Source organism: Drosophila arizonae, chromosome 4, assembly GCF_054131065.1.
Source record: "Drosophila arizonae isolate 15081-1271.41 chromosome 4, UAZ_ARI_1.0, whole genome shotgun sequence".
In the NCBI taxonomy this organism is placed as follows: Eukaryota; Metazoa; Arthropoda; class Insecta; order Diptera; family Drosophilidae; genus Drosophila; species Drosophila arizonae.
Window position 1 is genome coordinate 23,106,465 of NC_142924.1, and position 26,106 is coordinate 23,132,570.

Consider the following 26,106-nt stretch of genomic DNA (forward strand, 5'->3'; position numbering starts at 1 on the left):
GCCTGCATAATTGCCCCGATAAGCCAGCGGGCGACATGAGTTGCCACGACGCATGCGTGAGGTCCATGGTGGGGAGGCCTGGCCAAACGGTGGCGCCAACCGTTTTCAGTTTAATAACTTTAATTAAGTTTTTTCGGCTAGGAATTCGAGTCTGATTACGGCTAAGTTCAAACAGCTTCTTGCCTTTTCCTCTTCAAATATTCATTGAAAATCATGGTTTCATTTATTCGTTCGTGATTTGATTTCATTCATACAAATCTTTGCATATTTTATGAACTCAATTTTTAGCTAGCGCGACTACAAGAAGTTTGGACGTTGTTTTCGAGCTGCTTTGGCTAATTTTGGCCTCTTTCATCTGTCTTGCTCTTAGTTTTTGTCACACAAATTTGGCTTTCAAATTTTGGTACAATTAAATTATGTGATTTGCACATTTTCACCCAGCAAACTGTTGGCAGCGGCAGCGCTTTGGAAGTGTTTTTTAAATGCTGAGCATTAATTTGTTGGGTTTATAAATATATGTACATATTGTATATTGATTTCGTTGTTTTCTTGTTAAAAACAGTGGCAAAAAGCGTCAAAATTCGTAGATTATGCGATAAAAATGCAAATGTTTTCGCTCACGTTTCTAATTTGTGTTTGTTTTAATATACTTAATGAATTTTTATGTGTGGGCTGTGCTCACTGTAATCCGGTTTTGCGGTCAAAGCTGTTGATAATGATAATTCCGATAATGATGCTATATTGTTTTTGTTTCTTCTTCTTTTATCTTTTGTAAAGGTGTTGCTCTGTTCGTACGTGATCGCTTGTTTTTATGTTACTAAATATAATATATGCAGATGATTCGACCATAAAACTGATGGCGTGCTTGGCTTAACGATTCAACAACAACAACAAAAAAAAAAAAAAAAGAAATGAGCGAAATATTTAATTAAATTTGAGATTAAGACCAAACTGGTTATCGAAATTTGAATAATAGCGGAAATTCGAACGGGTGTGTGTGTCTCAGCTACACAGTCGATGTTATATTGGATGGGTATGTTTCTTAGCTAAAGATTCAAGAAGGTGGTATGCTGTGTATTTACTAAACAAACTGTTATGCTGATTCGCCAGATGGCGCCACTTAGTTTAATATTTGAACATTCGTCGAGCTATTGCACCCTGTATAAAGCGACTGAGGTGCATTTTAAGCAAATCTTATTTGGTTTATTTAAAATGCAGGTAATCAGGACATTATGCTGTCAGCTTGGACAGCTCCTCTTGCAGTTCGGACGTGTCGATGGGCGCCTTTGGCTGCTCCTTAGCCCCGGCCAGCACAGATGCCAAGAGACGGGGACAACTCTTTTTGTGCATGAACCAATGCAGACGCTGGCACTCGCGGTCGCAGTACTTGACCGCCTTGCACTTGGAGCACTTCTTGTCGGGCTTCTCTTGGCCACACGTGCTGCAGTAGCTGCACTCGTCCTACGAAATGCAAAGGCGGAGAATTAGCCGACAGGATTTCGAAGGATTTAAATTCAGACTCACCACAAATCCGCGCAATCCGTTGATGGCGTTGCGGAGGATGACGAGAGCAGGAGGCGCGTCCTTCGCGCCCAGCTGTGTGGCTATTTGGCGAAAGATGGTGCACTCGCGGTAGGGAAACTCTCGAGCGCATTCACGCACAGTATACTCGACGTAGTCCAGCTGGCCGAGTTTGTTCTCCTTGAGGACACGCTTTATGAACACCTCAACGAAATCGTTTTTGTTGGCCTCGCTGTCGTCGGCCTTCTCCTTGTGCTGGGCCTTGAACTGCTCCTCGCAGCGCATAAGCTCCCTGACGATCCATGCCAAGTAGTGGAATTTAAATGCGAGCAGCTCGTTTATGTCGTGGGTCTTCTGCATCTCCTTCTCGCACATCAGCGACAGAGCCTTGCGAAGATTGGGCAGTATCTTGAGGAGACCCAACGACTGGGCATTTAGCGTGATTCGAACGGGATGCAGATTGATTTCCGTAACAAAGCTGTGGAAAGACCGCAGAAGCACGACTGGAATGTACGGCTCTGTTTGCTGACCATGCGGCTGTGTGTAGTACTCCAGGCTGGCGCGTGTCACATAGTTGTTAATGGTCTCCACACACGAGTGATTGCCCACAAAGGCGGCCATCTGCGAGGCAGTGCGATTCACGCTGTTTATACTGTTCGGATTGATGCCCGCATCCAGGAGCTGGCGGCACACGTGCGTATTTCCGGACAATGCGGCGAAGTGGAGCGGCGTATAATCAGCGCCATGTTGGTTCAGATTAATGTCGGCCCCCTATTAAGTTAATGTATTAGCGATTGCAATCACGCTCCGCACTCATTAGGCTGCCTTACCATGTCCAACAGCAACTGCACTGCTTCCTTGTTGCCTTTAAAGCTGGCGTGCGCTAGAATCGACATTCCGCTGTCGTCCACGAAGTTGACGCCGCCCTTCAGCTGGCCCAGCATTTGTTTGAAGCCGTTGGTGTCATTCTTTGATATACAATCGATTAGCTGTTGCTGCACTTCGTCCAGCTGTGACTTTTTGCCGTCTCCACTCATATTTTTCGATTTTTATCAAGAAACTGGTTAACGAAAAAGTTGAGAGTGACAGTGTGTACACACTTCGAAACAGTTATCACATTTTCGATTGCTCAGTTTCCAACACTGAGACGATAGCAAACTAGTACGGTGTTCATAAAGAAATTAGTTGCACATGTATATCAATAAATAAATCATTACTTACTTATTATATATATATATATATATTTAAATATAAATACATAAAAATATATTTATATATCAACTGATATTTTCGTTTACTCTAATAGTGCCCGTACATACCGTTTGTATTTTTCCTAAGCTGCGTACCAGTTGTGAAGAACAAATTTCCTTTACTTTTTTACCGATTTGGTCTGCCTGGCAGCACTAGGAAAGTAAAATTTAGTACGTTTTTAGCTGCCGTTGAGAGAGGTGGTTGCGCGTGTTGTGCGCCGTGTGATTTTTTGTGGTGCATGTTTTTATATTTTTAAAACACAAGCCTTGTGTGTTCGCTTGTGATGTTTGAAGCCTAAATGCAGAAGAGCAATCATTAAATAAATTTAATAAAAGGCAGCGATTGCGATACGCGAGTTAACGAGTAATCTCTGTGAAAAAGGTGATAGCGCGCAATTGTCCCTGGTTGTGTGTGTTTGTTTTTTTTTTTTTTGTATTCGACGAAATTCATGTTTTCGCTGAAATTCCAATGCAGGAATAATCCACAAATCCACCCTAAAAAACCATTGAGAAATAACAAAACTGTGTGCATATAACAAAACAGATAAGCGCGCAAAATAGCAGCAGCAGCAGCAAATGCAGTTTGAAGTGCGCGACTAGAAGTTACTCAGTACTTCGATTGAATATTAATTTGAATGTATATTAAATTGTTATCACCCCAGCTCTATTGCCTGAAATGAAAGAAAACATATGTTTAATAATAATATGGCTTCTCTTAGTGACATATGTTGTAATTTATAGGCTGATATATACATGTCATCTACCCCTTTCTGCAATAGCTGCAGGGTATTCAAAAGAGAAGTGACAGCCAGATAAGGCGATGCAGATAAACAAAGCCTCATTGCGATGACGGTAACACCAATACATGTTCACATACATATGGGCGTGTGTGTGTGTGCAATACAATAAAATTATTAATAAAAGACTCGCACAAACTTTTGGCTGCTTTTTCTTTCTCGCCCTATTAACTGAAAGACGAGTGGAGGGCGTGCGGATATCTAAAATGTTTACATGTGGTTGTGTGGCGAGGAAAATTGCCTTTTTCCTACTTGGCGTGAACATTGGCCTTGCGGTGATTGCATGTGTGTGTGTGTGTGAGCGTAGTTGTTTACTAATTTCGATAAGTTTTAGTTTCGCACCATTTCCTGCGCACAAGCAGCTCTCAACAGAACAAATACACACATGCTCCAGCACTCACACATGCACAGTGAGACACATGGCAAACAGCCTCGGTGCAGATCACCCCCCGCAATGCAAATGTCGTTGTTGCTGTCGCTAGCGTTTGTTAGTCTTCGCCCTCTCTTAATCTCTCTCCCTCCTACTGTCTGTCTTTTATTCCGTTAAAAAGAACTGTTTACTTTGTCCACTATGGAATCCTAGCAGCTGTTGCTGTCACAATTTATTAACCCTTAGGAGATAGCACGCACAACAGGTGCAGTGCTTCAGCAGCAGCTGGAAATGCCTAATGAATCGCCCCATTCTGCTTTACCTTTCAGAGTGAACAAGTGCACAATAGAGTGAAACGCAACAAAAAGTGATAAAAAAAAAAAAAGAAAATCTATATTAATATCAGAAGAAGCAGAGCAATACAAACATAAAGCTGAATATATTTAATAAGCCACATTTATAATAAATTAATTAATAAAATGGGCAAACTGCTGAGTCTGTTGTCACGCGATGATTCGAATTGCTGTGCCGCCAAATCCTACGATGTATTCCTTGACTTTGAGAATGCCGCGCCCACGGATACGGAGCGGGAGGTGTACGATGAGGTGGAGCGCGTGCTCAAGGAATCGGAAGTCGTTCTGGACGAGATACAAATCTATAAGGTGAGTGCGTCATCAACCCGTTTTCAAGTAGCACTTCGAACCAGTCGCGGTAATAAGTAGGTAACGATTAACGAAAACTAATTTCCGATTTTACTACATTCACTAAAGAAAATATTTCAAATTTAGTTGCGCTCTTTTTGCTACCCTCTCAACTGATAAGTTGAAGCGAGAGCGCAATAATCAAATGACAATGTGCGAAAATAACGGGGGGCAGTCAACAAATTGAGTATTTAACCTTTGCCTAACAGCGTCAACAGTTATTTGATCTCGCTCTTCTCGCGTGCTTCGCTCTCTGTGTGTCTGTCTGCAAACTAACGCTCTTTACATAGTGCTGCCAGAGTTCTCGTAAAATTTGCATTGGGTAATATATGCATACTATTTGTTTATTGATTATGAATACCAGTAAACTGAGAGAGATCCAGTTGAAAAATATATACATATATTACTTTATTCTGTTGAGTCTTAAAATTATTTTATGCTTTGCTATAAACTGGCAACATTACCTCAGGCTGACTCACACTATGCCTATGCGCCTACATGATCGGATCCCAATCGGAACCCAATCAGAGCCCAATCGGAACTCTTCATTTTGCTGCTTGGACTTTTGACGTCAGTTTCTGCGTTATATTCGCCGCGAAGTTCTTCGGTTCTCTTTTAAGCCTATTCTTTAGGAGGATTAGTCATGACTGCTGTGACGCCTAATGTTTATGTAATTGTTGCTTTATTGCTGTTGTTGCTGACCTTTGCTAAGCTGAAATTCGAGCTCGAATTGGATTTTGGTGTCGTGGTGCGAAATATTAATTGGCTTTCGGCCAAGCTAAATGAAATTTCTGTCCAGAGCGTTAATCAACGCAAATGAACTGGAAAATGTCAACCAAATGAGCTCATTTCCTTTGTTTGTAGGTGTGTGCGTGTGTGTGTTTGTGTAACGGTAAAAGTGACCAACATACAACAAAGTCGACCTCGTAACCATTTAAAGCCTTTGAAGCTCAAGCCCACTCGTCCCCCTGGGAGCTACTTGAAATGCGCTCAATTCTTTTTTCGTGCGCATTTATTTTCATTGCAGTTTTAGTGGAAGCATTCGCGACTTTGCGCTCCCGCAGACTGTGGGTGAGTGGTTTGGGTGGTGGACTGGTTACAGAAAGGCAATAAACTGGTTATGTGCGCCATGTCTACAGTCTGCTCCCCGATGACTCCTCTCTTAAGATTCCTGACACACAAATCTTTGGCCTGGCACGCTAAATATAGCGAAATATAAAAGGAAAAGCTTCACGTTCTGCACTTTTTGCAGCTATAAATAAAGTGAAAACTGCGCCTAGTTAAAAGAGAAAAGGCGAAGAAGCAATGCATGAAAGATGCAATACTCTTACAGTCCTAGCGCAATGTAACGATAGAAATGTGTATGACAATACATTGACAAATACATTGATCTTATCGAATCATCACTTTTTTTAATCAAGTCTATAATCGATTTGTGGTTGCTATGACAATATTTTGATAAGATATGTATATTGATCCAGTTGATAAGTGCGTAAAGTTTATGTTATTGAAAATTATTGTCAACTGCATTAGCTTTCTAGATTAACATTTAAGTCTTGAATAATATCAGAGCTGTCTTAAATTTTGTTTTACTTATACGATTTATCGACTGTTTTGTTGTAATTCTGATAAGAGAAAAAGCACTCGACGTATTGAGCACTTCTGTAAAAGTCTCTTTCCAATTAGTTGGCGAATCTATCGTAGCGCAAAGTTTTCTATTGTCAACTAGCTATTGTGGTCGAAACAGGCAGACTAAATCAACAAATGCGTCTTTTGTGTGTAATAAATAAAAACAACAACAACAACAACAACAACAAAAGTTGAGGGAAACGCAGCAGTTGCCAATGAATGGATACAACAATAAGTAGTAACTGCGTTAACTAAAAGGCAAGCTCATTGAAAGCGCTCGATGTCAACGACAATGGCAATACCAACAAAAACAACAACAGCAACAACAACAATTTAATCAACAACAACAGCGACAACTAGAATGACAATATCCGCCAACAGCGCGCACCTCTAACAATAATGATCATAAAAATAATATGACAGCTTGTGAAATATAGAACGAGATTGGGGACCCAGATAACAGATTCACAAAATGCGTGCCAATAGGTGTAAATCCCATTGAAACCTGACGAACTATTTCCAATTAATAAAAGAGTTCGCTTTGTGTCTGTTAATAAAAATATATATAAATATATTTGATCGAGTTATGCAATAGAGCTAATATCTGAGTTGCTGAAGTTCTAACTTTTTGTTTCCTTTAAATATGTACATACGTAATATTTATACCTTCATAAGCATATTATATATGACCATCAAAGTTTGACTGAATTTAATTTCTGAAACATTTTTTCATATTTTTCCTGGCTATTTTACAAAAATTTTAGTTAAATGTAAAATCAATTTGTTGAATAATGTATGCAATAATGATATACTGTAGAGTTGCTGAGATGTTTAACTATATATTTACATTGTGCGCTTTACATGCTAGGTAATAGATGCTAGTTTGACTTATTTAGCTCACCTGCTTTGAGCCTTCAATCACCACAATTCAATCTATTTATCAATATATGTGTGTCACTTATATGTTGTTAATATTTTGCCATTGACCCTTCAGTTGATTAGCACATAGTGTTAACAGCTTAAATATAAAATGTGTGAATTACTAGCTGTGGTAACCGCAGTTCAACAATGATTCGCATTGCCCATGTATATATGTATGTGCTATATATGTACATAATCCGAGTTCAATGAGTTCAAACGCTAATTGAGTCATCAAATGTGAACGAGCATTAAGAAATTATTTACTGGGGTATTCAAATGCGAAGCTTGTGTTGAAATGGAAACAAGGAAACTTATTTTATATCAATGACTCCCATGGTAATTACGATTTATTAATTGATAAAAATAAAATATGATATTCAAATCAATCCCATTATTTGATTTATTAATCAATTAAATTAAAATAAAATGAAAATATAAAATACTAAGTAATCAGAAAGCGAATAACTCACATGAAAACAATATAAATATAAATATATATAAATATATAAATTTGATTATTTTATGGGATTAGTGCATAACAAGATTCATGGATCATGTTTCTGATAAGAACAGCGTCGCTGGTTTTGTCTCAAGTAATCGAAAGATTTGTCGAGAGCCAGATTAGTATCTATTTTAAAGGCAACAATGAGATCCGTCAGTGATTTAAGCTTTTGTCTGAAAACACCCGCAGTGATGTCATGTTTATCAACGTTGATTGACCAGAGAGTCACAGCTGATGTACCTCTTCTGAAATTTGATTTGAAATGAAAGTGACAAATAATTGTGGACGCGTCTGGCGTCCAGATATATATACATATATGATTGCATATTGAGTATATGCATATATGGAGAAGTAGGCGTCCTTGAAAATCATCCATTCCCAAAAGTACAGATGAGACAACAATAAAATTAAAAATAAATATTCCAAGTTACTCCGAATTATTAATATTTGCATTCAAAATAAAAATATTGATCGCCTTTATGGTAGAAAGCAATATATCTAGACTGGACTTATCTACGACTGTGATTCTATAATTGGACATTTTTTTAGCGGGCTGAAATGATAGACCATGGTGCTCAGATTTGTACCAACGCATCAAATTATGCCTTTCTATGCTCATTACTCAATGTGCATCTACTTAATATCTATAAGAACCAATCCAGTAAAAATCTATTGTTATGTGGAAAAGGGAAGATGTAATATATCTCTATTGATTATAAAAGTGGTTATAATTAAGGCGGTCTAATCTACCATACAAAATGTTGAGATTTTGACGGGAAAAATTTTGATTCGCCGAAGATCCTCTACTTACAATGTATTCGACGCACTAAATTTTTGTTATTCTGCGAGGTATTATAATAATAAATCTATGCATCTTTTATCTATAAAAGAACCACTTTTCTTTTCCTATATTTCCATAGATCTTCCACAACAACGAAAGCACTGGAAACTCGGTATAATTTTATAACATTAGTCGCGTTACGGATGACTGTTGATTTATTTGATGTATGTGCAATACATTGATCTTTATTTTCAAAATGTAGTGCAATGTGCCTAGTGACTTTTCAGTCTTCAGAGCGAACTTAAATCGCCTTAAATTTTTGTATTTTTAGATTACTTATAAAAATAAAGACTAATTAAATACATCCAAGTTTCTAAAAGAATTTAATTTTTGAGCGTATATATATATGAAGTTGTATGTCGCCCTCTTCAGTGATAGATAACAAAACGATTTCCATCATAATGAAGTGCTTTTTCTTGCTCAACACAAACTTCGTGTTTTTTTAAGAGCTCTCGTTCCCCTCGGCTAAAGCGATTTAAACGATCCATATATCAAATGCTGCTCCACATATAAATGACCATATAGCCTCATATGCATATGAATAAACAAACACTTAAATGTTTAATGTCTGCTTTACAATGAGTGCGACAGGCGGCAGCAATAATCAGAATAATGACAAAATGAGCAGTCATTAGAGACTCTCCCCCTTTACCCTTTACCCTTTACCATCTACGCCTTAGCCATTGGCCGGCTGCATCCCCATTGGCATTTCCATTCCCATTCACGTTTTCAGTTCCTGTGGCCCCCGCTTAACCAGTTCCACGAATACGTTAAGCGATGCGCGGCCAATGCGAAAAAAAAATAAAAAACAGAAACAAAACGAAACGAAATTAGCGTCGCGTCGTCGCACTTCCGGTGCTGGGCAGTCGGTTAGCCAGTAAGCCAGTTAGACAGCTGGTCAGTCAGCCAGCCGATCAGTCAGGCTTTCCATATCATATATATATAAGTAATTACTATAATGTGCGTGCTCAACACGAGTCTTTGCGCATTATTCAAAATTATAATATTCGTTTTGTGGTGCCCTTTAAGCATGTCTAGGCCTCTCTGGATATGGTCAAGCCATCAAAAGCTATTGTCTGCGTCCGTCTGTGTGACAATTCAATTTCCGTAGTCCACATTTCACAGTTCGAGTATTTCACACAGCAGTTAACTAAACTGCAGGCTGGTGCAGGGGGTCACCTTCCATGGGCTAAATGACATTTGAATTTATTGCTCAATCGTCGAATGTTTTTTGGCTTCTCTAATTACATTTTAGCTAGCCTTATGGCGCATTTAGCTAACCTCTAATAGATTTTCGTAGACCCCAATTAGGGTCAAGTTAGGCTTCGATTTATCAGTTAACAATTATTCACTTTCTATTTTACGGCCCGTTTGTTTATTGAGTTTGGGCATCCACTGCGTGGCGTAACGCATGTCTTCAAACTGTTTAGAGACTGTTTATAAGTACATATATTTAATTCCCTATTTGAATCTCCGACGTCATCGGGCGCTCATTAATTGCGCAGGCAAAAAAGAAACGCACGCTACAAAAACAGTAAAGTAAACAAAAATTGAAACAATTTACAAGCGCAATGTTTATTTTTATTTTATACCCTGTACTAAATGAGATGGCGCAACAGACTACGAATCCACATATGAATATATATAAATTAATGTGCATATATGCTTGTTATAAGAATATATATATATATATATATATATATATATATATATATATATGTATGTATATAAAATTCTTATTTACATGCGGCAGTTCTGCTTGCATGTAAGCATTTCTTATTTGTTCAGTTTAAAATGGAATATAGAATCTATATATGTATGTATAATAATTTATTTGCCAACGATTTCCTTATAATGCTTATGTAGGCATTGCTTGTTCCTTATATACTCATAACAGAGGATTCTTTATATCATCCATTAATATAATAGATACTAATTAAATATGTATTTACGTGGTATCTAGTATTTGAGCAACAATCAGAGCAGTCGCATTAGTTTATTATTATGTTTGTCAGTAATTGCATTTCGCGCTTCAGCCGCCCACTTCCACTGGCAGAGGAGGAGCACTTGGATCAGCGTTGCTGTTGCCGTTGTTGTTGCCGTTGTTGCTGCCTCATTATGCTCTCCTCTCAGGTGGCAATTGATGCGCGCAATTTTGCATAAAACCATTTTGGCCTCAGCGCCCACAGTTTCTGTTGAATTGAAATGGCACTGGAAAGGCTTTTGGTTAGCCGAATTCAACTCAATTCAATTGAATAAACCGAGAACAATTTTGAAAACCAATTTTGATTGCGACTGAGGGCTGCGCCGTCTACGCCTCGATGTGGATAAGCTGAGTCGGGAGTCGCACAACACATCACACGTGACTTTTGCAAAGCTAAAGATTAGGATTAGCTTCTTAAGGGCTTCTCAGTATGCGACGTCTGCGCTTGTTTGCCTTGAACTTGACGTCTCTGCTGTAATTGTTTTGCTAACGTCTCTCAAGTGGCTCTAAAAATGCCAATGACCATTTAACTCAGTTTGTCTACAGCTGAGTGTTGAGGTGTATGTGTATATGTGTGTGTGGAAATAAATATTTCACTCTCTCTCTCTCTGTCTCTTACTCCTCACTCTGTCACTTTATATTTATGTATGTGTGAGTGTTTCAGTGTCTGGCAAGTGTCTGGCCTCTTCTCAACGCAAGTCTGGTCCTTTTCGGCATAAAAAAACCTTTAACTGGCGTATATTTACAAACTCTGAGTGCTTTCTTTTATTGCACCTTAACTATTTTATATCTGTATATACATACATTTATATGCAAGATAGCCACTCCAGCAAATGTCAGTAAAAAATTGAAATACTTTAATACGATGCTTAAATATAATAACTTATGGAAGAGATTTTGTGGTGATATTTTTCTTACATATTCTTTGAATTACAATGATTCTGCAAGGAATTTAATTCAAAAGAAAATTAATTTGAAAAGTATAGAGAAGAATGTTTGATAAATATTGCTTGACATTTTTAAAATGTTGTTCTGGCTATAACAGGCAGCAGCAGCAGAAGCGGAATGCACAAGACAGCTGAATGTGAAATGGGCCAGGAATTTTCTTGAGTTTTCATTTTCGATATTCCCATACAATAGCTCTTGCACATGTGCGCTTGTCGTCAAAGTCAATTAAAGTGACAACATTTTTCAGATTTGCCAAGTTAACCCAATTTACAGAAGTCATGGAAAATATGCGATGTATATACATATGTGTAAATGTATATAAATATATTTAATAGTGATCAATGTTAACAAGGCAGCATAAACGTATGTTTCAACTTTTATGTTATATATACGTATGTTAGAGTTAGCAGTTGGTAGAGTAGACTGAATATAGTTTAGGTTAGGATTAAGAGATTTATTTAGCTCTGCCCGTTTGTCTAGTCAGACGTATTGTATCGTCGATTTTGGAATGATTAAAATCTAGAAACATTAAAGCTTTTACATACAGATTATTGTTGGGCATCAAAGCATGAATTAAATCATCAATCAATTGTTTCAAATTATCGATCATTTTAACCATATCTAAGAAATCGATAGAAATCAAAGTTGAGGTATTCGCATATCTCTATCTCGCATATTTTAGAACTATTAATCATCCAGCTAAGTATGTATAGTATACATAATTATCGAGTACGACATTTGGAATTCCCCTCCACATTCATTCATTCTGCTTTGGCTCATCCACATTTTTTCAGGAGAACTCCAACTTGATTAGTCTAACTGGTTTCTCACTCTTTAATCTCTAAGGCGAATTCATAACAAAATACTTTTGTAGCCATGACTTACTGATAATATGTATGTATGCAAATTGTAACAGAAGAGCTTGTCTATCATATTTCATTTACAATTTTACAAATACTTATACATGCGAATAAATTAATAACGTTCCTTTGCTCTCTTATTATTATCGTTCGGTCCCCATATGCCTCTGTCTGTCCTTCTCTCGCTCTATATAGCTCTCTCTCTTGCTCACGCCATTGATAATTGACATGTTTATCTTATCTTTATGACATTGTTGTTGCTGTTGCACTTGGTTGGCTGCTTATTTCGATTATCTTGATAAATTACGACGCTCGTGACATCCAAGCTGGCGGCACTTAAAGCTTTTTCCCCGTATATATACGCTTGGATTTTTTTGCGTGTGGTTTGAATGGCCTAAAGCCCTTGAAAAGCGCGCTGAAAATTAGGCCATTGTGGTTATTTTAGTGCTAGCTGAAATTTACGCACCATTTGCCTGCTTTACATACGAGTTGTACTTAAATTAGCATCTGTTTATTGCGCAGTTCAGTGGGTCCATCGACAGGCCCTTTGTTCTCATGCCCCATGCGCATTATGTATTATTTTTGCCGTGTACTCGGAGCGCAAGTTAGTCAGACTGACGGACCCATTGTCATCATCGCCATCATCAACATCATCATCATAATGAGCAGCAGCCGTTCATTGGGTGAATGATGCATGTGATTCACTGAGCAGCTGTTTTAGATGCTCTATCATGATGCGTATTATCGCCCGATGTGCCCATACGTATTCCGACTTTCAAATGAATCTTTAATCATTTCGTTACGAGTGCAACTATTTATAGCAGTAGGCATCACCTGTGGATTCTGTCGATAGTTCACGATGCATTCTTGTGAAAATCGAAGCCAATTTACCTCAACAGCAATTACAGCCACAACAAAGCCACAAATGCCGCTTCGACACAAGTCGAGTATAGGAGAAGAGAAGTGAAGACGCGAGAGTGCGTCTGTAGAGCCGAGAGAACGATCCCAGACAACGATCGACTCGTATGACTCAGACAAGAGCGAAGCTATAGTTGTTGCTGTCATTGTTTCAGTTCTGCTGTTTCTGTATTCCTCCTGCTGTCAGCAGCAGCTATACAGCACAAAGCACAAAGAGAGTTTTGCAATACGCAGACATATGTTGTACTCGCTGGGCTCCCTTGTCGTGTTTGATATGGGGCCATTGAATAATTAAGAAGCCCATGTCAGCGGAAGGCGTATTACAAAGTGAAAAACAGAGAGGGAGAGAGAGAGAGACAGAGTCAGAGAGAGAGAGACAGAGTCAGAGAAAGAGGGGGTACTTAGAGTGAAACAACGAAAGCTGTTATGAAATATGTATGATTATATAGCAGTCGCACATACAATGGCGCTTGGGTTGCATTGGATTGGATTGGATTGAGTTATGCTGCGGGGTCTTCCATGGGAAATAATGTCACTAGGCTGTGGCGGCCAAATGTCTGTGGGAGCTGCTGCCACTGGCTAATGTTAATGGGTCTTTCCCATTAACTGTGACTTTCTGCTCAATAAGTATAAATTATGCGATTTTAATAGTCATCGTCGGCTGGTTTCCAAATGTACGTATGAATATATGTATGTATGTATGTATATAAATCACGCCTTTTCGTGTTCTCATTTTTCCTTAGAATTTGTTGATTTGTTTTGAGTGCGATTTCTTAGGAAACTCAAATATGGATGGAAGATAAAGTAATAATCTGGACTAAATGATTTTAAATTGTAGACCTAACAATGTTTGCTATATGGATGTATTATTCAAGAATAAGAACTTTTAATTTTTGAAGAAAGTATGTGTGATTTGGCTTAATAGGGATTTCTGAAAAGAAATTATAGGTATCGTAATGTATTAAATCACAAAACTAATATATTGACTCTCTATCAATATGGGAGAGTGTTCTAGCAGCGGAGTATTGTCTTTGAGATATAATATAGCTGGGTAAATTAGTAAAAGTAATTATATTGATTGTTGTAAAATCAAAAGACAATTGTTTTACTCTTGATAATTAAGTGAAACTATTATATTGTTCTAAATAAATATATTTGAAATTAATTAAAGTACATTCACACTTTTGTTTAAACTTGGATTTCGTATAGCCTAAATGTTATATATATTAAAAATTATATTGGAGTAGGGTATTTATTTCTTGCTTCTATATTTCGAACTGGGTTAATCTAGCCAAATTTCTTACTACTCATAAACGGTCAATCTCAGTAATTTAAATAGCAAACTGGTTAGGTTTAGCTCTATAGAGTTCTTGTTGTTATTGTTATTATACCCTGAACCCATTGAAAATGGGAAATCAGGGTATAATGGTTTTGTGAAAAAATATGTAACGGGAAGAAGGAGGCGTGGCAGACCCCACAAAGTATATATATTCTTGATCAGCGCGAACCAGCTGAGTCGATATAGCCCTGTCCGTCTGTCCGTCCGTCCATCCGTCCGTCCGTCCGTATGAGTGCGTCGATCTCAGAAGTTATAAGAGCTAAAGAGCTGAAATTTGGCATGCATACTCGTGAGTACCATACGCAGTACGAGTTTGTTTTATTTTTTCGATAAATTGTCCGATATCTTTTTTATCGAGAATAATCGAAAAATTGATTTGGTTTTTGCAGCCTAATTTGAACATTTTTAGACCTGGAGTCTTCAAATTTGCGTTGTATATAAAGTTAATCGATACAAAGATTTTGTAACTTACAGATTTTGGATACCACGCCCCCTTCTCCCCCAATTTGAAAAAAATTGCAAGTACTAGAGACTTGGGCTTTGGAATGTACACACATATTCACCATATGATTACGCTCTGAAAGTTTCATTAAGATCGTATGTCTACAAAAGAAATTATTCAACAAATAAATTCTCATAATATTGCCCACACTGCAGCGCAGCCCAAGCGCAGTCGCTGCTTGCTGCGCAGTTAGCAGAGCGCAGGCTTATGCGTGCGTGTGGATACATATGTATGTATGTGTGCATAAAAGAAGTGCAGAATGATTAGAATATCAGCTTGGAGGGTTCAGGGTATCTCCTAGTGGAGCAGTCTCGACTGGAGCTTTCTTACTTGTTTTGAATTAAAATTAACAAATCTATTATGCACTAGTGCTGCACAGCTCAAAATGTCCTCTGTAATTATATATAGTTCAAGTTTTAAGTTCCACATAAAAGTCGTAGCACAGCTGCAAATAAGGCCTTATCAAATGGTTTATGTTTGTGCACTTGAAATTTGCAGGCGAGTTGATTACACGGCTGTTCCTCCTAACCTTTATGTGTATAATTATCGAGCACAGTAATCGATATATGCTAAGTGAAACATGCAAATGGTTTAATGGCCCCCAGCACTGGCTGGGCGAGTGCCATCGTTGGTCTACACATCAAAGTAGCCGCAGCAGATGAAACACTCGTTTCCGCATTGAGTGTAATTTAATTTACAATTAAAATAAAAATAACAACAACAAGAAGAGTAAGAGCAGAAGAAGGCAGCAGCAGCAGCAGCAGCTGCCTACAGCAGGCAGCAATTACAACGCTTTTACTTCTTCTTTTATGCAGAGTGGCTGCAGTTCGCAAAGTTAATTAACTATGTGACGGACGTTATCTGTGTCTCTTTCTCGCACTCTCTGTCCCTCTCGCGCTCTTTCTGAATTAGATAAAAACGATTGAGTGCTTGTATGCCGCATTTGCTGTTGTTGTTGTTGCTGTGCACATTAAGTGTTAATTAAAAAAAAGAAGAAAACTAGAAACAGTTACAAAACGAAAACTGTTTCTTAAAAGTCATGCAAGTTCAAGTTTGTTGTGGTTGTTGTTGTTGTGGGTGAAGTGTGAAGTATTCCTGGTAAAATGCATGAAGCAGACACAGCACGTGCTTTGTTATTGGAGCATGTAACGTTTTATGCGATGCTGCAGAAGAAGGCGATGAATCAACAAATGCTGAATAAGTGAGGGGCTGTGTGTGTGTGCGCGAGTGTGCATACGTCTGTGCGAACTTCCTGTGACAAAGCTGCAAGATGCTGCACGGAGCAGCCGCTGCAGCAGAAACTCTTCTACCTATGGCTAGGCTCTTTGTTTTCGACTTGCACATGTCGCGATGTGAGATAAATGCCTAAAAAATAAGCAAAGGGGCTGAATCAGAAGCACGCCCACACACAAGTAGAAACAATGTTAAACATCTGAGATAGACACACACACACACACCTATAAATATGTATGTATGACTGCAGCAAAGGCACAATCTCAGCCTGCGAATCTGTCTGTCCACATAGCTCAAGCAGGAGCGCAGTTTCCGTTGCATGGCCAGCCATAAGAGTCCTTAGAGAATCGCAGGCGTAAACGAGACAATACAACAGCCAAGTCAAAAGAATTTACCGTCTCTCTCACTCTGCTCTTTTTATTTCTCTCTTTGTTCCTTGACTTGTTTGTTTGCACGTGTTAAACATTTGTGCAGCTTCAAGTGCAGCAGCCAACAGCTGCCGGGCGTCAAGGACAATTCCAGGCTGCGCGGACAGGTGTAAATGCTGCTCAGCACAGAAGGTAATGCTGCAAGTCAGCTACAGCTGCAGTTCTGGCTTTATGCTCCACCTGGGTCCATGTGTTGATTTAGATGCCGACGGTTGCATTTTGATTATGCCAAAGCACTCGTCGATGCACAGCAAGTGTGAGAGAATGTCTGAGGGTAGACCAGACTGCAGACTTTTGTTGATGATATGTGCAGCAATTTAATTACAAGCACACAACATGTGGCAACAAGAGTCCATGTAATTACAGCACAAACACACCCAAAAGGTGCCAACGAACCAAAAATAACAACGCTTCAGTCATGCAGACGATTTGAGTTGGGCTTTTCGGCTTTTGCTTTTGCTTCATTGCTATAATTTCATTATAAATACTATAAATGTTTAGTATATGTATATAAGCCTAGTTCACTTGCATCGAAACATTTTCTTTTGCATTCCAATTTGTAATATGAAGTCAAAAATTCGTGGGCGTGGCAGTTTTAATGGCTAAAACCAAGAAGACGCTATCAGCTTGCGTGTGAATTATCCATATTTTGTAATTGTTTGCGTTTTTAAAAGTATTTGAGCAAAAAATGGTTGTAAAATGAAACTGCTGTTCAACTTTATAGTTATTTACTATAATAATACTAATACAGTTAATAATATTTCTCTTACTTATAAAAATACTAATAGAGTTATTAGCTATAACTCTCATACCCCAACAATCGCTGGGATCTGCAAAATTTCAAAAGTATACAAAAATGTATAGAAAATGTATGTATAAAAAAATTCTTTTATTTATTTTTTAATATTGTTGATATTGCTCTTGTAAAAATTATATATGTGTTTTAAATTAATGCAATACTATAAAATAAGTTCATATGTCACCTGCTGTTCATAATATTTCCTTATAGATATTTTTCATGTTTAAGTAGTTTATACAAGAGTATCTATACGAGTTCATACATAATTTTAAATATTAATCTCAACTTCATCGTTTTTATTATTGATACACGAGTTTCCACATTACTCTCCTGCCTGACAGTGATCTTACAGTTTAATTCTTTAAAGTTGAAACGAATGAATATAAATGTTTAGTCAAATTCTCTTTCGAAAATTTGCAAGTAATATATCATAAATATCGTATTGCAATCTTTTCTAAACATTTTCGCTATTATCCCCAAGCCTTATTTTGCGGAGTAGGAAATGTTGATAGTCAGATTAAACTAAGTTCATACAAGTGGGTTAATTAACTTGCTGATGCGACTAGCCTTTTAGTTGCTGACAGTTTGAATGAAAACTTAACTGTTATTAGTGGCACTTGGCAATTGGACATGTGTCGATTAGAGACTGAACTGAAACGCCACTGAAATGAATTGAAATAATCAACGCAATTTGCTGATTGCCTATACGGCAGCAAAGTTTTCAACTTGTACGCGAAATCAACTTTTGCAAGCATGCAATGACCAAGCGTCCATTGGGCTTTGTGTTGTGTTTTTGTTTAGTTTGTTTGCCTTTGGAATCTAGATCATAGAGCGTCGATAAAATCGCAGCGCTGGTCACTGCACGCAGCGACGTCGCAGCGTCGTCATTGTTGCATGTGGCATAGACATAACAAAGCTTGCAGCAACAACAACAATGCAGGCTGTGTTGCTATAATAATAATAAAAAATCTATGAAATCTATGAAACGCGAGGAAAATCGTTTATTCGCTTATTGTTTGCATGTCAAGCGAACATTTGACTAGGCCCGGCCAATATTGAATTGAAACAAAAAACTAAAATCATTTTCATGTGTTTGATGCTTGCAGGGCGCCAACAAAGAAATACGCGAAGCCATCGCCGATCCCTCGCCCGAGGTGCAGGCCAAAGCGTGGTCCGCGGTGCTGCCACTGGTCATCAAGCTGAAACGGTGCTACGAGCACTCCCTGGAGCTGGACAAAATAGTGCCCAAGCTGCTCGGCCAGTTGGTGGGCGGCAAGCTCAATCCGACACAGCATCTGGAGACGCAGCAGGCGCTGGTCAAGCAGCTGGCTGAGATATTGGAATTTGTGTTGAAATTCGATGAGTACAAGGTGAGTTACACGACAATCATGTATATATGTGTGTGGATGTGTGGGTGTATGTGTGTTACAACTCTTGCCTAGTTTGGGCACACTTTACGCCCAATGTATAAACATATCGCGCTGCTTCAAGGCGCGTGGGTCAACAGTGTTATGTCTTCTTTGAGACCAGACCAGACCAGCCAGAGCAGCCAGACCAGACCAGCCAACGTTTGTTGTCGTTTGGCTTACCTTATGTGGGTGCAACAGCCGGTTAAAGTCTTAGCCAAGTCTTTGCCAACTCATTGCGCGCGTGGTTGCATTTTTAATTGACTGCCAGTTTGAACATCCATCCATCCGTCTCTCCGTCTGTCCATCTGTCTGTCAGTTAAGGTGAGCGCGTGCTGCTGCTCATTGATGAAATATCTTCAACGTTGCTGTATGCTCTGTACAGTGAAGCCTCATTTGGAGCGCACACACGCACTCATTTTAACGGCCTGGCCAAATGTCGGCGCTTCAGTGAGCACGCAAAGCAGAACGTTGTGTGTCGAGGCTGGGGCATATCTCCAGAAAGTCGGTTGGAGCATGTTGAAAATAATTTAAAACTGCTTAAAGAATCTCTTGCTTTTCTTTTACACATATATCGCTCTCCCTCTCTCTATCTGTATCTCCAACCATGTGTAATTGAGCTTCTTTTATTAGACACACTACGGTAAATCAAATTGGAAATGTTTTGAGCTTGGCTTTGGTTAGAATAAATGAAAATTATATTTATAATAATATAATAATATAATAATGTAAATATAAAATATTATACATTGAAATAGAAATTTCAAATTATTACAATTATCTATTATAATCTACAATTCCTGTTTAGATCACCAGAAATAAAATGTACATTTATCGATATGTTAGAAATAGGCACAGATATATCAAACAGCTTGACTTTTATTATCTCAAGTATCGCTAGGAACAGACGGGGCTAGATTAGTTTTAATTCGTATTTAAAATGTTCAAGTTCTTTAATAATAAATTTCACAATCGAACTGAACATGGCCTAATGTAGGTTAAACTCTTAGCTTTTGAGATCAGATATCTAACGTTCTATCGCGTTACTCCCCTTGACAAGACTATAAATGCGAGTTTTGTCGTATCGGAGCGAAATACAAATCCCGCGTTATCCCATTGCGCTCGCTTCCGTTCCGCAAAACTTTTATGAAACTGCAAGCTGATGCGAAAGGAGGAGGAGGAGGCAGAGGGCGGGGTAAACGGCGCAGCAACTCGATAAAGTTCAACGTCATCGTTTGATTGCCGTTCATGTCTGCAAATTTGTATGCTGAAGTTAATATGAAGGATCTTGAGAGAGATGATGATGCTGCTGTGTGTTTAAGTATCCATTCACACACACACGCACACACATATATGTATGTATAGATGGATAAATGCACATGCACTTGTCTTATGCATTGGCACTTCATATACTTATTTGTAGTGTCCAAACGTGCCTAGCCGTAGCGGAATAACTGTAATAGAAACAGGCATTTCCGTTTCTAGTTAATTGCTGTCTTTTCGCACTTTTGTTGCCCTGGGTGTTGCCCCTTTGCATGCGATTTTAGAGTGTGCCTCAAAGTATGCTACACGTTTTATTGAACCGAATACTAGAAGCAGATACACTCCAACTGCTCAAGTACAGTGAATGCTCTCTTCATGTAAAAAATATGAATATTAAAAATCTAATATATTTTATATTTGTAAATTATTTTAATTTTTTTTTATCTTATTTTTATTTTATTTTTTATTTGACTTTATTATTTAAAATATAACTCAACAATAAATTTTCTATACGACTCAACCCAACAAGGTTATCCGTGGTCCGTTTAGGGGTCGTTTACTGTTGTGCTTGCATGGTTTTGTCAACAATTAAGATACTTGGCACACACGCACTGGCAAATGGTATTTTTGGCACTCTAGATACTATTCAGCTGACACACTTTAAATAAGGTTTGGAGTACAACCCATTCCTAATCATTTGTCGATGAATGTGTTGGAATATTGTGGCTGCAATCTTCGGGGATATTTGCGCAAATAGTCGGCATAGTGCTTGGCATATTTTGCCTGAAATTCGCGTTGGCCCAGCAACAGAGCAGCTTCATAATAGTTTTCATTGTTTCTGTAGATATTGTTGTTGTTGTTGTAAGCCAGGGAGCGACTGCCTCCAATGCGAACTATTTGGTCTTCTGGTCGTCGGGTATCGGCTACAGTGAGCAGCTCTCGTTGGTCCAGCTCTTGTTGGCCTGGAGGCTGTGTGTAGTAGTAGGCGCCATAGTTGTTGTCATTGTTGTCGTTGTTGTTGTAATTGTGATTGGCAGCACGCGTGGTCGGCAGATTATTGTTGTTGTTGTTGAACCAATTTGGATTCGTGCTGTCCGGCTTCACCGTGGCATAGTCCTCTCTATTGTTGTAGTAATTAATGGGCAAATATTGACGTTCCTGCTGCTGAAGTATATTCGCCTCGTCATTGACAACAATGGGCGCACCAGACCACCTGGACTGCACAGGTGCAGAATAGGTCCGACTGTAGGTCAATGGAGCATCGGGATAGCCCAGCCGTTGCAATTGTAGTTGAATGTTGTTGTTTAACGAATGCCCATTATACGTGGGTGATGCATACTGAGCTGATGCCAAGCGAAGCGCCATTAGCGAGACTACGAACTGTCAAGATAGTATTGCACATGTTGAAATTAATCATCTTTGTGTTTAATTATAGCTTTTATTCAAATCTAAACTCACACATTGATAGGCTTTCAAGCTGCCGCTGCTGCTGATCCGTTCTGTTTGCCACATTGTTACTTACTGTTAGAACGATTTATGCTAATAACGTATTTATATAGGTTTAGTGCGCATATATAGTATAAAATGTTGTCATGTCTCGAGCGCTCCCTCAAGGTAAATGATGAGACAGCCGCTAGCTGTCGGGGCGGCTGGGCAGGCGGCAGCTCTCAGAAGTTTTTCTCACGCACGACTCCAGTGCAGCCCTGACAGCTAAATAGAGGCTCAAGCGTCATCCGATGTACTCGAAAATTGAGTTTTGGGCCTGGCTGAAAATTACAACGAAACTTAAGTGCGATTGCGATGTCACGTACTGCAATTAGATCTAAATTAGTCTGGCTTCAATTAAAGTGGGAAGCTAAGCAGTGCAGAGTGGTTAAAACCAAGAATACTAAGCAGTGCACTGCTTCATATATAATATGTATAATTAGTGTAACAAGCAGTGCGGTCTGGACTAAGTAGTCATAAATCGTAATGGTCTAATACGGGCCAACACACCATTTATCTATGATAATGCTATTCGATTCGCCATAGTTCATAAAGTTTAACAAAATTTTCGCACTTACTTTGCAGATGAAAACACCCGCCATACAGAACGACTTTAGCTACTACAGGCGCATCGTCAGTCGACAGCGCATCGACTCTACGGAAAATATGCTGGTCAGCACAGAGCTGGCGAATCGTATGTCGTTGTTCTATGCCCATGCCACGCCCATGCTGAAAGTGCTCAGTGAGGCGACATCGAAATTCGTGAATGACAATGCGGACGATGTGCAAAATACGACAGAAACGCTTGGCACAATGGCCAAGGTGTGCCTACGAATGCTGGAGAATCCGTAAGTGGCAAATGAATAACGATTTTCACAAGAATTATTGTAATTGTAAAACTTTGCTGGCTTTCAGAAAACTTCTGCAACAAATTGAGCGGGAAGAGACGCAAATGCTGGTGCTGCGCGTGATGGTCGGTCTGGTCATACTCTACGATCACGTCCATCCGGTGGGAGCGTTTGCACGCGGAGCCCACGTGGACGTGAAGGGATGCGTGCGACTGTTGCAGGCACAGCCAGCGATAAAGGCGGAGCCACTGCTGAATGCCCTGCGCTATACGACGAAGCATCTGAACGAGGAGAATACGCCGAAGAACATACGTAATATGCTAGCCGCATAATGCCGGATGGGGGCGCGGAGCAAGCCAAATCGTTTTGTTTATGTGTAAAATTTGTAACGTTAACTTTGTTTAAAGATTTAAACGGTTTTTATTTATGTAATTAATAGGCTTCTACTACGAGTATCTATATATATAGAAATGTAATGTTTGAATTGTGTGAGAATTGTTGTGCAGAGAGGAGGCAGCATTTAGTTTAATTTATGCATTTCCAGCATTTGTCGTCTTCATAATAAATAAATATATGTATATTTTTTTATTGATTGGCGCCTCCTTGAGAAGTTAGGATGCAAATATATCAACAACAGCAACCAGCAACAACAGCAACAACAAGAACAACAACAACAATATTTAGCTCATAATCTAGCACTAATATTAAGTAATGAACAAACTATTGCAAATTGAATAATAAACAAGAAATTAGCGCAAAGTCAAATATGTTAGAAATGAATATCCTAAATTTCAATTTCAACTACTAACCAGAGATTATAAATTTAAATACATTTTTAAATAAATACAATTAGCATATTTTTTGTACATGACTATATATACAATTACAATTAATTATAAACAAAAGGATACCAACTAAATGGCCTAAACCAATAACAAACTGAACCACACGCAGAAATATCGCAGATGCATTTATATTTTCACTTTGAAGAAATTAAAAAAAAAAAAGATTTGATATATATGTTTAACCTTTGTATGTCTGACTATAGAAGAACGCTGCGCAATAATATTTTAAGATTTACACATAGAAATTTATAAGAACTTGTATTGCAAAGAAGAAAAAAAGAAAAAAAAAAAGATGAAGAACAGAAATCAAAACTGCAAAACAACAATAAACTAAAAATTAATATAAATTATTATATTATATATTATTATACAGGATATAATGAGGAATATCTATAGCATATTTAATGCAAAATTCTATAACTTTTGATTAAGATCCTCGAACGTCTCGAAGATCTGTAATATTTATCTTTATTTTAATTTAATAATACTTCTTTTCACTGTCCTTCATTATCCCTATTATAGCCGACTAAGTGAATTAACGTTCAGAGGGACAATCAGACTTGGCCTTTGTCTTATTTAATACGTTATTTCATAGGATATATTATAGACCTATTCTATGATATATGATCTAGACTAAATTGAAAAGACTTCGACTTTTTGTAGATTTTCAAAAATATTCTCTCTTTATTTTGAGAAAGGTACGCTGCACGTTGCACATTGCAAAGATTGTGATGCTCAGCAATGCAATGCTGAACTGTTTAACCGCAACAGGCTTTGGGTGCTTCCTTTCCTGGTTCCTTTCCGTCCTGCGCAGGGCCTGCGGCACGGACGATCCTCTGATGCACAGGATCTGCGGCTATAGCATGATCATGATGATCATGGGATCCATTATGATCATGGCTATCAGCTATAATTAAAAAACTGAAATGATTACTCTGCAACAATAAGTTGAGCCAATTCCTTCGACTTGCCTGCCGACGTGCTGAAAACGATAGCCATGAGGAGTGCGAGCAGGAAGAAGAGCTTCATCATTGAGCTTGGATGACGAACAAAGTGTTACTATAAACCGAGAGTGGACCGCAGTCTATATTTATAGCAGTCGTCCATGGTTATGTAAATATTTCTTAATAAGACTTTTACGACCAACATTTGGCATCATAAATCCCACTTTGTTACAGCGTTACAGGCAACTAAACAAATGCATTCATTAACAAAACAGGTGAAAAATTGTTAATCAATAAATTCTATTGGAGAGCAACTCGTACTCATGCACTCGTATAAAGAGTTTATTTAGGTATTTGCAGACATATAAAGTGAACAAATATCTATAGAGATATATAAATTAAATTTATATATATATTATGCATATGTTGACTCTTCATTAATTTAGTACTCGGTCAGTATATGTTCTATTCACTTATGAATGGAATGAAAATGTGGCTTGGCCAAAATATGTATGAAATAGAAAAAGATAATATTCTCAGTATCAATTTTATGTTTTTTTTTATGCTCTGACATCAGTAATGTTAACATCTTCATCTGCATCATTAATCATTAAATGGTATATTATTTTAAATTAATCAATCAAACCTTAGATTCTGAGGCCACATAATTTTTTAAAGAATTTTAAAACTTATTTACTTCAAGTTATAAATATCTATATACATATTTATAGCTTCCCGGATTATGATTTTACATGGCACAAATTATATTATATTGTTTTAATAAAATAAGTTGCATATTATTAATTTTAACATCATGTCAAGTAATCCAGACTAGTCCATTTGTACATGATCATAATAATAATTTAAATCAATTTTATGGCCAGTATAATAACGTATTTATTTTTAGTTATATACATTAAATGTAAAATATAATATACATATTTGCATAGCTGGTATAACGGAGACATCCTTAACTTAATATTTCATAGAAATGTAGTATTTATTCATTGAAGTAGGTTTCGAAGTAGCTACATCCGCATTATTTCACTAACTTAATGGAATGTATGTCAAACCTCAAAAGTCTAGTAAATCAGGGAAATATACATATGTAAAGAATTCGCATTCGTTAATGCAATTGAGAGACAGGAAAGTCTGCTCCAAGTCTCAGACGGTATGCACACCTATGAACTTTACTAAACTAATACCACTATTTTAAGTGTTAGCCAGTTGTTTACAAATCAAACATAGAGTTTTAGTATTATTATTATTTTAATTTCGTATAGGGGAAGGAGGCATAAACCTGTTAGAGCCATGCAAAGCAACCCCAAAATGCAATTAATCAATGGAAAAGTCTTTCATTTGGATTTTCAAAATATTGCTTCTTTATTTATATATTAATTTAATACGTGGCGGTAACTTGGAACAGCATTGCGCTGCCATGACCATTGATGCATTGCATCAGCCGCAACAAGCCTCAGGCTTCTTGTGCTCGTGCACGGCGTCCAAGCTGCGCACGAACTTCTGATGATGTCCATGTTCAGCTGCGTCCTCCGCGTGCTCATAGTTGTGGGCTATAATTTAAATTGGTGATACAAATTGAGAAATATCTAAATGATTCTAGGACTTGCCTGCAGACAAGCTGAACACGATGCCCAGGAAGAGAAAAGCCAGAAAGAAAATCTTCATATTAATGCTGGAATGCTGGTCGAGTGGTAAATGTAGTACGATCGCATGGAGGGCTTCAATTTATAGTCGATCTTGTTACTTACACT

The 26,106-nt window shown here is 38.0% G+C and overlaps 3 protein-coding genes and 2 long non-coding RNA genes across 6 annotated transcripts; 1 reads left to right on the top strand and 4 right to left on the bottom strand.

Moving 5' to 3' along the window:
• Nucleotides 1-1,181: 1,181 nt before the first annotated feature.
• Nucleotides 1,182-2,652, bottom strand: LOC108612423 (ankyrin repeat and MYND domain-containing protein 2). Its single transcript, XM_089469003.1, has 3 exons — nt 2,352-2,652; nt 1,525-2,292; nt 1,182-1,461 (listed from the first exon to the last, which is right to left on the bottom strand). The coding sequence occupies exons 1-3, from the start codon at nt 2,556-2,558 to the stop codon at nt 1,231-1,233; spliced, it is 1,206 nt and encodes a 401-aa protein (XP_089325129.1). The 5' UTR covers nt 2,559-2,652; the 3' UTR covers nt 1,182-1,230.
• A 277-nt stretch (nt 2,653-2,929) lies between these two features.
• On the top strand, nt 2,930-26,051 carry LOC149269430 (CYFIP-related Rac1 interactor B). Of its 2 annotated transcripts, none has more exons than XM_089469006.1 (5): nt 2,930-3,153; nt 4,268-4,600; nt 18,650-18,913; nt 22,283-22,545; nt 22,613-26,051. In XM_089469006.1, the coding sequence occupies exons 2-5, from the start codon at nt 4,418-4,420 to the stop codon at nt 22,875-22,877; spliced, it is 975 nt and encodes a 324-aa protein (XP_089325132.1). In that variant the 5' UTR covers nt 2,930-3,153; nt 4,268-4,417; the 3' UTR covers nt 22,878-26,051. The 2 variants fall into 2 exon arrangements, with proteins under 2 accessions (XP_089325132.1, XP_089325133.1); XM_089469007.1 differs by lacking the exon at nt 2,930-3,153 and adding an exon at nt 3,507-3,623.
• Nucleotides 10,346-11,897, bottom strand: LOC149269431 (uncharacterized). The gene is made up of 2 exons (XR_016269945.1): nt 11,321-11,897; nt 10,346-11,247 (listed from the first exon to the last, which is right to left on the bottom strand). It is a non-coding gene; the product is annotated as an uncharacterized LOC149269431 (long non-coding RNA).
• Nucleotides 20,646-21,933, bottom strand: LOC149269432 (uncharacterized). Its single transcript, XM_089469008.1, has 2 exons — nt 21,671-21,933; nt 20,646-21,592 (listed from the first exon to the last, which is right to left on the bottom strand). Exons 1-2 carry the CDS (start codon nt 21,722-21,724, stop codon nt 20,906-20,908), a joined length of 741 nt encoding a protein of 246 aa, XP_089325134.1. The 5' UTR covers nt 21,725-21,933; the 3' UTR covers nt 20,646-20,905.
• Nucleotides 25,688-26,103, bottom strand: LOC149269433 (uncharacterized). The gene is made up of 2 exons (XR_016270096.1): nt 25,963-26,103; nt 25,688-25,905 (listed from the first exon to the last, which is right to left on the bottom strand). It is a non-coding gene; the product is annotated as an uncharacterized LOC149269433 (long non-coding RNA).
• Between the last annotated feature and the right edge of the window lie 3 nt (nt 26,104-26,106).

What these genes read in the sequence shown, in the direction of transcription:
- LOC108612423 (XM_089469003.1), bottom strand. Translation starts at nt 2,558, where the DNA reads ATGAGTGGAGACGGCAAAAAGTCACAGCTGGACGAAGTGCAGCAACAG. An exon ending in TGCAGTTGCTGTTGGACATG is followed by an intron (nt 2,293 to 2,351) that starts GTAAGGCAGCCT and finishes TTAACTTAATAG; the next exon opens with GGGGCCGACATTAATCTGAA. An exon ending in ACGGATTGCGCGGATTTGTG is followed by an intron (nt 1,462 to 1,524) that starts GTGAGTCTGAAT and finishes TGCATTTCGTAG; the next exon opens with GACGAGTGCAGCTACTGCAG.
- LOC149269432 (XM_089469008.1), bottom strand. Translation starts at nt 21,724, where the DNA reads ATGTGGCAAACAGAACGGATCAGCAGCAGCGGCAGCTTGAAAGCCTAT. An exon ending in GCTTGAAAGCCTATCAATGT is followed by an intron (nt 21,593 to 21,670) that starts GTGAGTTTAGAT and finishes CTATCTTGACAG; the next exon opens with TTCGTAGTCTCGCTAATGGC.
- LOC149269430 (XM_089469006.1), top strand. Translation starts at nt 4,418, where the DNA reads ATGGGCAAACTGCTGAGTCTGTTGTCACGCGATGATTCGAATTGCTGT. An exon ending in ACGAGATACAAATCTATAAG is followed by an intron (nt 4,601 to 18,649) that starts GTGAGTGCGTCA and finishes TGATGCTTGCAG; the next exon opens with GGCGCCAACAAAGAAATACG. An exon ending in CTACGAATGCTGGAGAATCC is followed by an intron (nt 22,546 to 22,612) that starts GTAAGTGGCAAA and finishes GCTGGCTTTCAG; the next exon opens with AAAACTTCTGCAACAAATTG.